The 14,501-nt window shown below is 39.7% G+C and overlaps 1 protein-coding gene across 2 annotated transcripts in view; it reads left to right on the forward strand.

Moving 5' to 3' along the window:
• The window catches only part of UST (uronyl-2-sulfotransferase), a 102,225-nt gene that overhangs the window by 29,992 nt on the left and 57,732 nt on the right, over positions 1 to 14,501 (forward strand). For both annotated transcript variants that reach the window (XM_014951264.1, XM_014951263.1), the window contains exon 4: positions 8,103 to 8,256. In XM_014951264.1, the coding sequence (XP_014806750.1) occupies positions 8,103 to 8,256 (154 nt within the window). The remainder of the gene's footprint in view (positions 1 to 8,102; positions 8,257 to 14,501) is intronic.

Below are 14,501 nucleotides of genomic sequence, written 5' to 3' on the forward strand. Positions count from 1 at the left end.
CTTACTTTTTTTAAACAGACACAATGGCCAACACTAACAAAAAAGAGTAAATCAGGCTGCTATAGCAGCAGACAGTGTCACGTGCTGATCAGTTTGGACACTTTCCTTCAACTCTGACCTGAATTCTGATTTATGGGTAGCTGTAAATCACATGCTGTATGAAGGCAGAGACAGACAGAGATTCAGTCTGAATAAGCCCAAAGCTAAACTTGGTTTCTGAATATTACTCAGGTTTTTTTTGTTATTCATCAGTTTTGTGGTTTTTCTGATGCAGAAGCAGCTCTAAAAATTATGGTTTCACAAGGTACTATGACATTACAGCATTCCCTCTTCTTAGGCTCTTTATTATAAAATGTGTCCGACAAATAAAAATGAGGTAAATCTTTAAGAATTAACTTGACTATATGTCATGTGAATAAGCTGTGTATTTGAAAGCAGAAGCACATTCTGTGCTGACAGTATGGTTTTTGAAAGCCTTGCATGTTAGCTTGTTGATCATTTGTAAGGGTTGAATGATACATTTGCAATTTTTTATGGCAAATAAGTATCTTGGTTTACCGTGACTTAACCTATGTATGTGTCTTTGGTCCATTGATTTGGAAATAGAAGTTCACTTCTAAATTTTTTTTTATAGAGTGGTAAGAGGTCGGTAAAACCAGGGTGATTCTTGAGCATTCTTGTTTCTCCCATTACTCTGGAACAAGTAATACCGCACAGAGCATAGATGTTTTGCAGAACATACCTATTATATCTGTTTTAACCAAGCTCCACTAGCTTTTGAAAATAGTGTGCTGGGCAAATGCGTGGAGCTGGGATACCAAGATACTGAATGTCCATGTCCCTTTGAATGCAGACTCGAGTGTACTTTGTATGAAGAGCAGTGGTTCAGTCAGCTCGCACTGATTCTGTACAGCTCAGCTGTGGGAGGGATCAGGCTCTTTGAATTACTTCTTGAATCAACATCTTGAAACAACGATCACAGCCTGAGATTATCTACTAAAGTAGTTTCAAGTTGTGGATTTTTTCTCCTTTAAAAAAAAAAAGCACGATACACACCTAGGAAATGTCATTAAAAGTATGGTAACAAAAAATTATTGCCCTCTGGGTAAGCTCTTAAAAGTAGGGAAATGTCAGCTGAACTTATGTGCATGGCCTTAACACTGTGTCTTTATGTGTGTTCATTATAATCTATATTTTTTGCTAACACATCATGAAACACTTTCTACCATCATGTGAGGTCTGCCTTGTAAAGTACACATTTCATGAATGGCCACATGGTGCTGTAATCCCTCCTACATCTTTTTTTCCTTTTTTATACTACATTTTTTTTAATGATGTGAGTGTGTAATGATGTTTTTTAACTGTGACTTGATGGAAGGCTAGGCACAAATCTAATGTGCAGCTTGACCTTTGTATGGTCTAAGGAGGGCTTTTTGGTTTATTTTCTTAAAAAACATTGCTCTAGGGTGAGTTTTTCCACAGTTCTTAAGGTTATCTGATTTAAAAATTATTTCCCATGTTCTTTGCATAATAGCCTTTTTAACTTTCATTCAGCTGGCTATTTGATATTCTCAGAATGGAGATGGTTGCTTGAAATTTAATTACTGAAGATGAGATCAGGCATAACACCTAAATTATCCTATTTTTACTGTTGTTTGGTTTCTGTGCTCACGTTCACACTGTAGGGTGTATTACAGTTCAGGAAAGGGCAGAGAAAGAAAAATTGAGAAGTCTGGTAAAGAGCGGACTGTGATATCACTTTTGAATTTTCTATTTAAAAGGTTCTGCAGAGATAAAGGGACTATACAGTTCTTTATGGGTAATGGTAACAGAAGTGGTGGTGGTCTTAAGTTGCATCAACAGAGTTCTAGATCAGATATTTAGGCTTGATTGTACTTGAGGATTTTGGAGCCGTTAGTGGCAGTTACACAGCTGACCCTGCCTTCAGGCAAAAAAATGGATTGTGGAGGTCCCATGTCATTTCTTGTCTTTTTTGCCCTTGTGTAATGCATGATACAGACTATTTAGGTTTGAATCTAAACCATTCATCTTTCAGAAAGGAAATTTAAGTCTTGATTCAAAATCACCAGTAGAGGAGAATTTGCTGCCCGTGGTAAATTCTTATAATACAGAATTGTTCGCTTGGATTGTAAATTGTGAGTTATTTTTCCTCTTAATTTTTCTGAGAATTCCAATTTACTCTTTTTCCTCAACTGTCAAGAGTACATTTGCCCACTATGTAAAGATGACTCCTACCAATTTTTTCCCCCTGTGTAAGCTTTCACGTGTAGCTTCTTACACACCATGGTGCAGTCACCTCCCAGCCTTCTCGATACTTTTACTTCTCATTTTCTTTTCAAGAGGAGGTTTCTTGACACTTTTCCACTGCAAAGCATTTTTTTTTTTCATCCTTGTGACTCTGCAGTGATCTTTGTGCATCCTTTGCTTAAAATGAACTCTGTTCCTGGTCACATCAGGACTGTGCCAGGTCTTTGCTCCTCTCTGCTCCTGCTTCTCAGAAAAAGGGAAACTAGAACTGTTGTGGTCTCTAAGGTCACGCATGCTGCTGGTAATCTGTGGAGGCACACAGCCATCATCTGCATCTGGTTCTAGATACTTTGGGGTTTATTTGCTGTGCTACAGTGCGTGACATTTGCTTGTGTCGTGCTTGCCCTGTGGCTCAAGTGGCTCTATCAGCAACCCCTTCCCTTCATTAGTCTCTCCTTTTGCAGCTTTTGTTATCTGAAAATGTAATGAGTGGTTTTGCACTTATCTTCTGAATCAAACATTATCGTGTACATTCAAAGCCTCAAGCACGATGACATCCACAGCTCCCTCTGTTTCCTGGTGATAACGTAGAATTTCACGTCTGGGACAGGGCAGCCATGTTTCAGTTTCATTCATTTCAGTTACATTGATTGTTGTATTCTATACATTTTATACAGGTTATATACCACCAAATTACTGTGATTTTTATTTTTTTTTTTAAATTATACCCAATTTACTATATTTCAGTTTAGATATGGCCATTCCTAGCATTATCTTGAGTAGCTCTCTCTGACAGCCATTTGCATAGGACAGCTGGAATCATTCATGACGCTCTTGATAAACGTATTCAGACGGGAAGTTGAATATGCAGTGCCGAGTACATTGCAACATCGTTTGCATTATAACCTTCCTAAGAAGTCAGGTCCTGAGATTTTATGTGAGCATAACTATCTCAGCCAAATCTGTGGTCTCATCCAATTGTGAAGATGTATCTTTTCTACTTACCATGTTTGTTGATTTAATACTTTCCAAAGAGCTGTATCAGCTGTTCTGCTATTTGCTGGGAATTTATTGTAATAATTCGTAATTAGTTTTCTGTTCCTCTGTATACTGTGTAACATTTGCTTCTCTGAGTTACAATGAAATGTTAATGAGAGGTCCAGAGAGATCCTGAGCCAGGCCTTTGGTAAGTCTTGGAGACAAGGTATCTGGAATTCAGTGATTTTAAATAATGCAGAGTTTGACTATAGCCGCTGTTTTCTTTCTTGATTGCAGTTGTATCTTTGCATTACATAAATGAAAACACAATTAGTATTTTCTTCTCGAGTGTTGCCTTTACTTGAGTTGGAGATGCTATACAGACCCAGGTAGAATTTGTATCAGCGTTGGTGCTGTTCATTATGAGTTTATATATTAAACTACTTTGATATCCTCAGCATAATGAAAGGCATAGGAAAAAAACCCAATCCATTGTTTAGCATGCATGAATGTAATAAAACTGACAGAAGTACAGCATAAAATATTCTGGGAGATTTATAGGATAGTGAAATAGAGAAATACAAGGCTTTATAGTGTCATCTTTTAGCCATTAGCTGGTCTGAGGCAGTTTACTAAGCAATTCCCAAAGGACTCAGTTGTGATTTTTATAATGGCATTACCCAGACACATCACTGCAGAAGCTGAAACTTCTACTACGTTAATCACAGCTCCAGAAGGGGTAATTAATGAGTGGGGTGTTGCCAGTTTGCACTATTTTACTGTTAACCTTGAACTACTGGGGATTTTGGATCCCCACACGCAAGGTCAGGCCAACCAAGGGTGCAGTTTGGAAATGAAAAGATTTGTCTCAACTCGCTTCCTTTTTTCCCCTCCTAATTCCAAAGAAAAGCTTGAAAACGTGGCCACAGCATAGGGTGAAGGCACAAAAGCTGGAAGCAAAGCACTACAGACAAAAGCAAGGAGAGAAATTCCTTCATTTTGGAGGCTGGCAATACCATGTAGTCCCAGGCAGGCAGAACCTCAGCCTGCTCCTCTGGGAATCTTTGCAGAAAAAATAGCAGCTTATCCTTGAGGATGGTCCTTGGAACATCCCAGAGGTTTGTGCTACCTTGCGTGCGGAACAGGGATGCTTTGCCACAAGTGCATGCTAATACAAGACATTGTTTTAGACTTTAGACTTTTAATTTCAAGATACCTTTTTCAGAAGATAGATTTTGATGTAACTTCATCGCATTTGAAGTCCTAAAAAGTGGAAGTTGTACGTTAGTGTTTTTACGTGATCTCCCCATGAAGTTGTACTGCAGAGCAGGTAATGAAGCCGTAAGAATTGATGTGTAAATCTTGCTGGGCAGTTGGGCTCTCAGGGTGTGATTCTCAGTTGTACGAGGCTGTAAAAAGAAACTGTGCTTCCTTTCTAATAAGGACACAATGTGCCTTTCCCTATTAACATTAGGTGACTGTCAGTTCTTGATTGTGTCAGTTATATTAAACTTCTAGCAACCAGCTCATTTGTTTAAGGGGAGGCATTTTATGTTAGAAGAGTAAGGGGCAGCCAAAGTCCTTGCAGAGAATAGGTCAGGAGCCTTCTTTTCCTCAAGGAATGTGGTTTGCCTGCAGGGATGAAGCTGCTGCTTCTGCTTGTGCAAAGAGTTTTGTGCTGAACGGAAATGCAGCAGCCTCCTGAAGTAGAGTGACAGGACTGCCTTTGTATTTAACCTTTCTTAAAAATAATTGAAAAATAGTAGGTGCTGAGAGATCCTCCATTTTACAGCCAAGCAAATCACTTGGGTTGAATTTCTTTCTTTTATTGTTTGGGTTTTTTTTTTTAAATCATGTTATAAAGGGTTTGTAAATGGTTTTGATCACAGATTTTGCTCAAGTAAATAATAAAATTTGAATTCATCAGAGACATTCTTCCAAGGGGCAGATTTGCAACATCTGGCATGCCTCTCAGGCCTTTTTCTCCCTTTTATTAAAAAAGGGATGGGGGAATATATTATTAATGAACCTAAGTATCATTGATTGAAGCCTGCAAATATGCTAGTTATTTTGATGAGGACTCCAAAAATATATTTATCACAACAGAGCAGTTAAAACTAATGGGATTTCCTAATAGATATTCAATACATCAGGAAGAGCACTGGAGAAGATTGGGATTTTCAGCACTCTGCTGGAGTGGTGGTGTTGCAGCCCACTGTACCCAGTTGCAGCGGTGTGCTGGTGGGCATGAGAACGATCAGGTACCTTTACCATGCAGGATCCAATTTTGATCGCACTCAGAGAAGGCAAGCCTTCTGCTCAGGCCTAGAAAAATATGACTGTGTCCCTTTCTGCATCTTTCACAATAGATATTTGAGTATAAATATGGTGACATGATGTATAATGAGAGCACAATATGTTATTGTTTGCAGGAGCATTTTCATGTGGGTGTTGTTAATTTGAAAAGTTTCACTCTGAAGAGCTAAGTAACATTTAATATGTAGTGATTGATGTGTACCTAAAAATATGCAGAGCATACTTGAACAAATGGAGCATTGATTTCCCTTTTTTCTTCCAAATAGCTTAAGGTTATTGATTTTTAACCAGTAGGGTTTTTTATGCCATGTGAGTGCTGCTTAGCTTCCATAAAAGAGTCTCAGAGCAGTCCATCAAAACAAATGGTTGGAATTTGAAGTATTATAAACTAAGTTTTTTTAAAAAATGCAGATTTGAATAAGAGCCAGAACAGACTTAATTTTTCTAAAAATTCCCTGCTTGTTGCCTGGTGGAGCAAGTGCAGCTGGGTGTAGACCAGGCTGGTTACTGTGTGTAGGAAGTCAGAAATTCAAGCTGTTCTGTGTTTGGGGGGGCACAGTCTCCATTTCAGAAATGAGAGGTTCCTCTGTAGCTCTTTGTGAAGGAGTGACCTCCCGTCTCAGCTGGGACAGACAGGCTTGCATGTGCCTCTTCTCTCAGAGCTGATGGCACTGAATTTACAGTTCATGTGTTCCGGGAGATGACCTTACCAACAAAAGGATGGGCTGTGACACTTTGGTGGGTTGGTTATGCAATTTGACCATTCTTTTACTTCAGAAAAGACAATATGTGTTGAGTATTCCCATCTAGCCAACTAATAGCTGCCTGCTTTTGATTTTTCTCTCTTCTGAGGAGTATTTCAGCTTAGTGTTCTCTACAAAACCCAGCAGGCTATCCTTGCTCTCTTCCTTCTCTGAATTTTGTAATCTTTCTGTCTCTATCTTAAAGACAACTTGCTGCTGCTGTCATCACTTCTTGCTGTCTTCATTGCTTCCCCTTTTCTTTGCTCTTCTCCATTCCCTTCTGTCTTTAGACTGTTGCTGATCTGAATCAGCAGAAGGAAGATAATGTGTTCAGTAATTTAGATGCAATCTGTTCTTGCCAGCAATTTCACTTGAAAAAGTTAGGTTTCATAGCTACCAGCCATGGCATTCACCAAAAGCTTTCTATTTGAATAAATAGTGTCAAAGCTTAATGCCCTCATTGTATTATGGTATTTGCAAGAGTGCCTTTTTTTAATGTAGGTTTTATTTCTGCGTAGAGACAAAAAAACAGCAAAGACAAGCTCAGAGAAGAATTCAGGATACTTCCCTTACACACCCATGTTCAAACTAGGCTGTGTGCTAATCAGGAAGCAAGGAGCATCTGCCATTTAATTGGATTGTTTTAAAGTTTTATGCTGTCTGTGCAATATCAAATTATGGCAGTGATCCTGCAACACTGAGGTCAATGAGATTACTGGTATGCATAGTTATTCATGAGACAAGCCTTTGCAGACTGTATTTAGTGGTCTGGGGAATCATGCAGAATAAAAATCAACTTGAAATTGTATTGGATTTTTTTTCTTGTCTTTTACTAGAATTCATATTTTTAAACCATTTTGCTGGCTCTTTAATATTTATGAGGAGCCCTGATCTTTTATTATACATATTCAATTATTCATCTGACTCAAAAGATGAAGAAAAGCTGAGATTTTTTTAACCAAAAGGATGTCTTCAAATTTCTCTCTTCTAATCTAGTATTTTACATTTTAAAAGAAAATATATAAATTGTGACTCATAAAATCATCAGAAGAGCATTTAAATAGTTAAATATGGCTATATCATCAAGCTCCCAACAATAAAGCATAAGTTAGTGCTTAGATAAGAATTGTTCTCCTAAATTAAGGAAACAGAAGGAAGAAACATAATTCGTGTTCTTAGACCAGGTAAGTTCCAAATTGAATTTATCCTTTGAACTTCTCCATCCAAAAAGGTTTTATTTTGTTCTTTATCTCACAGCATTTGTAGTCCATAAGTCTGTTCCATAGCATAAATGTCCATTCTTCAATTTTGACTATGGAAGAGTGTAAGCTGCTTTGTATTTTTAATTCCAGTGAGGCCTCTTCTCCCAATGCTGTGTATTGATATAAAATAGGCGGTCAATATTGTGAAAATAATCACAAACATCTCAAGCTCCCTTTTGTCATATTGACTTTTTGAAAAAAGATCTTCATGAAGTGCAGTACAAAGATAAGCTGCAAACAGCAAGGAGAAAACTCAAGAAGCAAAGCTACTGACACAGTGGGGAAAAATGGTCTTAAACTAAAATGTTTGTAGTACAAATGTAACTTTTAACAAGAAATCATATTTACCATTTATCCTAAAGAGATCTTACATGCTTTTACCAAATTTTGGGAAATACTTGTAAGCTTCTTAGTTTCATTCCTAACCTTGTAAAATCCTCTGAACTACTGTAGAGAGTAATTTGTAAACATTCAGATGAAAGATGCACCTGTGTGGAACCTTCTGCTGAGATTCACCCATTTTTCTTCCCACCAGGTTTGGAGGAGACCAGCCCGTGTACATCAACATTATTAGAGATCCTGTCAATCGATTTTTATCCAATTATTTTTTTCGACGTTTCGGAGACTGGAGAGGAGAACAGAATCACATGATCCGCACCCCCAGCATGAGGCAGGAGGAAAGATACCTGGTATGTTTAAATAAATTACCAATTTCCCAGCATTGTTACATAATGCTGATGTTCAAACTGGATGTTTGAAAAGTGTGAGACTGAGGCATCTTCCATCTTGCGTTTTTTTCTTCCGTCTGTCTTGCCTGGTCCTTAGTTTGGTCAGCTTTAGTATGTAGAGTGTTGCTGATGAATTCAGTGATCCAGTTGGATCTTGTATAAGCTGACAGAAACTCCCAGATCACCGTTGTTGAATCTAGGTCCTTTCACTGTGTTGGATTTGCACTGTGTAGTGGTTAGGCATAATAATTCTGCCTATATTTATCACTGTGAATATTCGGACAGATTTGTAGGTTGAAACTATGTCTGTAACTGTGCAGCCTCAGGGGAAAATTGGGGAACGGAGCAATTCAGTGAGCCCAAGCCTCTAATGTTCTTGCTGGTAAGTTATGCAGAGTGTTCTTTACACCAGGGCTCTGATCTCAGTTCTCGGTAGGCTCTAATTACTGGTTTCCCAGCATCGTTACATAATGCTGATGTTCAAACTGGATGTTTGAATTACCAATTTCCCAGCATTGTTACATAATGCTGATGTTCAAACTGGATGTTTGAAAAGTGTGAGACTGAGGCATCTTCCATCTTGCGTTTTTTTCTTCCGTCTGTCTTGCCTGGTCCTTAGTTTGGTCAGCTTTAGTATGTAGAGTGTTGCTGATGAATTCAGTGATCCAGTTGGATCTTGTATAAGCTGACAGAAACTCCCAGATCACCGTTGTTGAATCTAGGTCCTTTCACTGTGTTGGATTTGCACTGTGTAGTGGTTAGGCATAATAATTCTGCCTATATTTATCACTGTGAATATTCGGACAGATTTGTAGGTTGAAACTATGTCTGTAACTGTGCAGCCTCAGGGGAAAATTGGGGAACGGAGCAATTCAGTGAGCCCAAGCCTCTAATGTTCTTGCTGGTAAGTTATGCAGAGTGTTCTTTACACCAGGGCTCTGATCTCAGTTCTCGGTTTGGTTTTGCTGCCTTTTTTGGATTAAGAAGGTGATAGTAATGCTGGATAAGCTGTTGGTAATATTTTTTAAGCCCAGCTGCTGAACTGTCATAACGGCTGTCAGCCTTTGTCACAGACCAAGGTCCTGTGGCAGAAGGTGTTCTACAAATGCTGAATGAGAAACGCAGAAGCTAGGGAGATGGTCAGTTTGCTTGATACTGATCTCTTCACATGCACGCTGATGCCTCCATAAGGCAAAAAAGTCAAATTAATTCTTTCTCTCTAAAGGAATTTTACTGGACTCAGGCTTTTGCCACACTTGAACTTGCAGAGGGTAATGACACAGCGGTGACAGGACAGCTTGATGGTCTTCTATGAGATGTTGCAGACCAGACCTAACGTCTAAGCAAGAGAGGGTTGTGGCTTCTGAAGAGCAGAGAGGATGTTTTGAGGGTGTTTTGGAGGGGCAGTGGAGTACAGGATGTGGTGTGGATGAGCTGTAGAGAGCAGAGCTCTGAAGGACTGCCATGCAACATGTTTCAGTCCTAGCTGAGGTCAGGTGGATCCAAGAAGGGCTGGGTTTTTTTCCGGATGACAGGGCTGCGTTGATTTCTTTTGTACTTTACTACTGTTGTTTGTCATGTAAAGCCCTGTGAACAGATAAGCTTATAAATTATGAATGAATGAAGGGGGGGTAGTATCAGTGTATAGCCTTAAACTTTAATGACATCTGCTGCACAGATGTAAACCCATTTCAGTAATGTCGCAAAGGGTTTCTTACTTGCTATATGGCTAGAGATACCAAATTGGTCCCTGCGTCATCTGAGCAGGTTTTGACCACTTGGTGTGCAGATCAGAAGGCAGTCCCAACAGCTTTGCTCGCTGTGTGCGTGGAGTTTTCCTGTGTCCTCATCTGTGAATGGGGTGGGATGTGCGCAGAAATGAATGCGGGATGGGCTTTTTTACTACATTATTCTTTGCTTAGCGATGTCATGTTTTCTTTTTTGAAAATGTTAATAACGAGCGGTACAGGCTGTACTTCAGTCTGAGTGCCTCTGCTTCTCATTTGAAGTGGAGCATGCAGTGATTGGCACCTCTCACAACTCACTGACTCTAGGCAAAAGCTGGCATTAATTCAGTACTGCCTGTGCAGTTTAAGATGCGATACGTACCAGCAGTGAAATTTTACTTCAAGCAGAACTGAAATGAATAGATCTAAATCCTGTTGTGTTGGTTTAAGAGTTAATAGAAAGAAGTCACCTTGCATTTTCATTTGTGTTGGGATGTTCTTTAAGAAATCAGTTATTTATGTGCACATGCACATATGTGCACATACACAGATTGGTACAAAAGCTGTAATGAAATGAAAAATGGCCATCTGAGGTTAGTAGTCATTTTGTTCAAAAGGCACTTTGTCAGTCTGAGGCACCATCAGCATCCTTTATAAAAACTGGTTTTGCTTTTTTGTTTTGATCTTTTCTGTCAGTAACTCAGTGTTAGAAACCTGGAAACATTTTTGGAATGTGTCCTCTCTCTCTCTTTGGCAGACTTTGGCTGTCACTTGCACTGCCCAAAGAGGGTGGTTGCTCCTGTCACAGTTAACGTATAGGCCACCTGCCAGAGAAATTCATTTTTACAAAAGACACTCCTTCTGAATGTTAAGCATTTTTCAGACTTGTGCTATCCAACCGCATAATATATTGCATGACTGCATTTTAATCTTTTCCTCAGTGGCGCAAGGAAATCTGCTGGCATATGTTTTAAAACCCAGGTAATGGATTTTGTGGAATGGTAGCTTCAGAAGTCTGCTAAATCACTTGCCTGATCTAGTTGTGGAGAAGTTAAGCAGCTGGTTTTAGCTCTGAATGCGAGCCAGTGCGGCCCTCTAGCACTTGGCTGATGGCTGGCCTGACTGCTGGCCTCACGTTTTGCACTTCTTCCCTCCTATTTGTTTTTCTTTTTATTTTAATTGAAAACTCTTCATAAAACATTGCTTTTTTACAAGGGACTATTTGAAGAGTAAGCTTAGATTTAGCAGATGAAATAGTTTCTGTATTGATCACGGTATTAAACCCAAGTCATTTGGGATGAGGGGTGCCTGACTGTGATCGGATACGTGAATGTGGGGGGGAGGATGCGAGAAGCTTTTACTTTTCTTCTTCCATCATGCTTCAGATCATCAGCTAGGAAAATACAAACTGCTGAATGCTCCACAAGGTTGGGCTCATTGCTGAAGAGCCTGAGAAGCCTTGTGTTGACAGCAGTTATAGACTTACGAAATGGACTGGAAAAGCAGTAAATATAGCTCCTCTGTTTTACCAGGAGAGACAAGTTTGCCTGAGGAAAGATGTACGTCTTTTGAAACGGGAGTATTAGGGGCTAATTGTGCTTTTCTCAACCATGATGTTCCTGGCCTTCTATGTCTTGGAAAGTGTTGGGGCCAACTGGAAACCTTTCCAGGCCATCCTGGCATCTTGGTCAATAGCTGCCAACACTGGTCTCCTCCCTTGAAAAGCTGAAGGGCAGTGTGCATTTTCTCTCAAAAACTGCAGTGTGAAAGAGTGAGAGCTCAGCACCTCTATGAAGCAGGCTCTGAAGGGAGGAAAAAGCATTATAAGATCAGGTTTTGTATCCGATGAACTCGTGCTTGGCCATTGGGTGTGCTATCCTTAATAGAGGCATTCCCTCCCCTCTGTTCTGGTGTGTAAGAAAAAAAGGGAAGCAAAGAAAACACCTTGAAGTCTTGTTGTACTTTGGGAGCTGATATTTTAACTTTGAAAATCTGAACTGCTGACATTGCAAAGATCAGAAACGGAGGCAGAAATTTTCAGAGAAAAATCTCAGATGATCAGCAAACGGTGAAGAGAGCTTCAGGCTTTGACTCTGTTCCAGAGAAAACAACCATTCATTCAGGAGTCAGATAAATGGTTTAAAGTCTTTCGGTAAATGTCTGTGTTTACCAAAATTTGGTTGAAAGCCGGGATAGAAAACAAGCCCTTTATTCACGAGTCAGATATGGCAGGGGCAGCTGCTGCGACCTGAGGCTTTCCACCCAGATGAGCCACCTCCATGCCCTGGCCCGGTGCTGTCTCTGCTGGCGTGGGTTCCTGGCAGTGACCTGCAGAGATCGGGACCACCTTCCCCAAAATAAATAACGGCAACACGTTAGTGTGGGATATGGCAGAGACGTAATGGTATGAAACGGTGGTGAGCACCTTGGGTTGAGTCTCAAGTTAACACTCATGTGAGAGTCACCCTACCCTATGGTCCTGTCAGATGATATAAATCCACAAAAGTGAATTTGAATCCGTCGTGGTGAATGCGTTTCAGGTTGAATTAGAGTTCTTAGAGTAAATACACTCCAATATAGCAAGTAACCCGTTATCAGAGCATCTGTAAGTACTGCTGGTACCAAGCAAAAAAAAAAAGAATATACACCAGTTTAAGGCCTGAGTGTGCTTAAGGTCAGAAGCATGCCTGATGAAGAGAGGGGACTACCATAAATATTGGAAAGCTTTGTGTTAAAAGTGTCCTTTCCAGAAGGTTTGTTAGTAATTACCTAGTATTTATTAGAAGTACAGTGTGAGACATCAAATATAAAAGGTATGTATGGGTGTTTCATCTTTCCTTAGTACTTGCTAAAACTCTGGGCTGACAGCTGAGGCTGGCAGAGCATGTGAAGCAGCGTGGGCTGTGTATTGTTGCCTGAATTGCAGGAAATCTGGTTATATGCGATTCTGATCTCTGCTAGGCTGAGTAGCAGCATGGCTCCTAACTCCCTCAAGTACAAGATCTAAACATCTTTGAGCCAATTTGTCAGAAGAGAGAGGCTTTGTGTAAAAAAGATGGTTCAGTAAATTAAGAACTTGTCACCTTCTGTAGGAAGTTTCAGATTTTCGTTATAATTGGAGGTTAAGTTTGCACCGCATCTTTGTCGGGCTCAGCATAGTCTTTCAACTTCATCTCTGAAAATAAATATGCTTTTCTCAGCTAAAAGTAAAAATATTCTAACAATATTCAGCCTCAGTTATGCTGAAGATTACTCATGCAAGTAATCCCATAAAGGAGCATCTGTCTTTTTGTCTTTTAAATTAAATGTTAAAATATTTGTTAAAAAGTGTGTTAGGATTACTGCAAAGGAGGGAAATAAAATTCAAAGGATGTCAGAAAACTTTCAAGTCAAATTTCTTAAAATAAGGACCTCTCCGGTGACAAAGATTGACTTTTCTTGCTAAATATTTGAACCAATGTTGTTTAGGTTATTTCATAAGTTCCAAACAAAATACAGAAAAAGCTGAATGTAATTTTCTTATATTTCTGAATTTTGAGAATTTCCTTTTATGACTGTAGTGTTTTTCATTAACGTAAGAATATGTGCTAAATACATTTGACCAATTTTACTATTTATATCCCCAAATTTCTGTCTACAATGAAGAGTATTCCTTTACCAATTGCATTGATTTTCTGACAGTAGCTAGCTGTCTTAGTTCCTGTGTTTATCTGGATAATAGAAATATTTAACCATGGCTAATTGTATTGTGAATCGTAACACATTGAACTTTCTCCTTCATGGCTTTAGATGTTTGTTTCTTGAAGTTTTTCAGTCTGCCAGGGACATGGCCTCCAGGAGAGACCATGGTATGGAGCCCATGCTTCCACCTCCTGACTGTCACTCTCATGAGTGTGTTTCTGTATAAAAGAGACAGTGGGAGAGTTGCCTGTCTGCAGGTTTGGTGGAGGGGGGTTCATTTCTATAGGGAATTTTTCTGCTGAGGACCTCACAAGGGGCTACACCTGCCTGTTGATTGAACCTTGGAACTTTTGGGGAAGTTCTGGTGAACTTGGTTAATGTTGTTAGGTTGGAAATCTGAGGCATGCAGAGGTTAAAATGATATGCCTAAGTCTGTACAGTGCACACCAGATATTAGAGAGTTAAGTATATAAATAAAGAAGTACATTTTTCATTTACTGGGTTCTGAGCTGTAGTTAAGAGACTAAACATTTTATGCAGCCTCAGTGTTTTTCCTGACTTACCCCCGTACATAAAGTAGTTCTTTTGCTCCCTGTGTTATGTGTCGGTGCTGAGATGGTTTGAATTGGTCACTGGACGTCGTGAGCTGCAGGAGCTCGGGAGCTTTGCAGCTGTAGGTCTGGTTCCAGGATCACACAGTAGCATCAATCTCTGCGGCTGGGCCGGGGCTGCCGGGAGGGCACCGCTGAAGCGCAGCCACCTGTCAGCTGACCCAATTAGAACAGTTTGCTGCTTCTT

This window comes from Calidris pugnax, unplaced genomic scaffold (genome assembly GCF_001431845.1).
Source record: "Calidris pugnax isolate Ruff unplaced genomic scaffold, ASM143184v1 scaffold24, whole genome shotgun sequence".
Taxonomy (NCBI): Eukaryota; Metazoa; Chordata; class Aves; order Charadriiformes; family Scolopacidae; genus Calidris; species Calidris pugnax.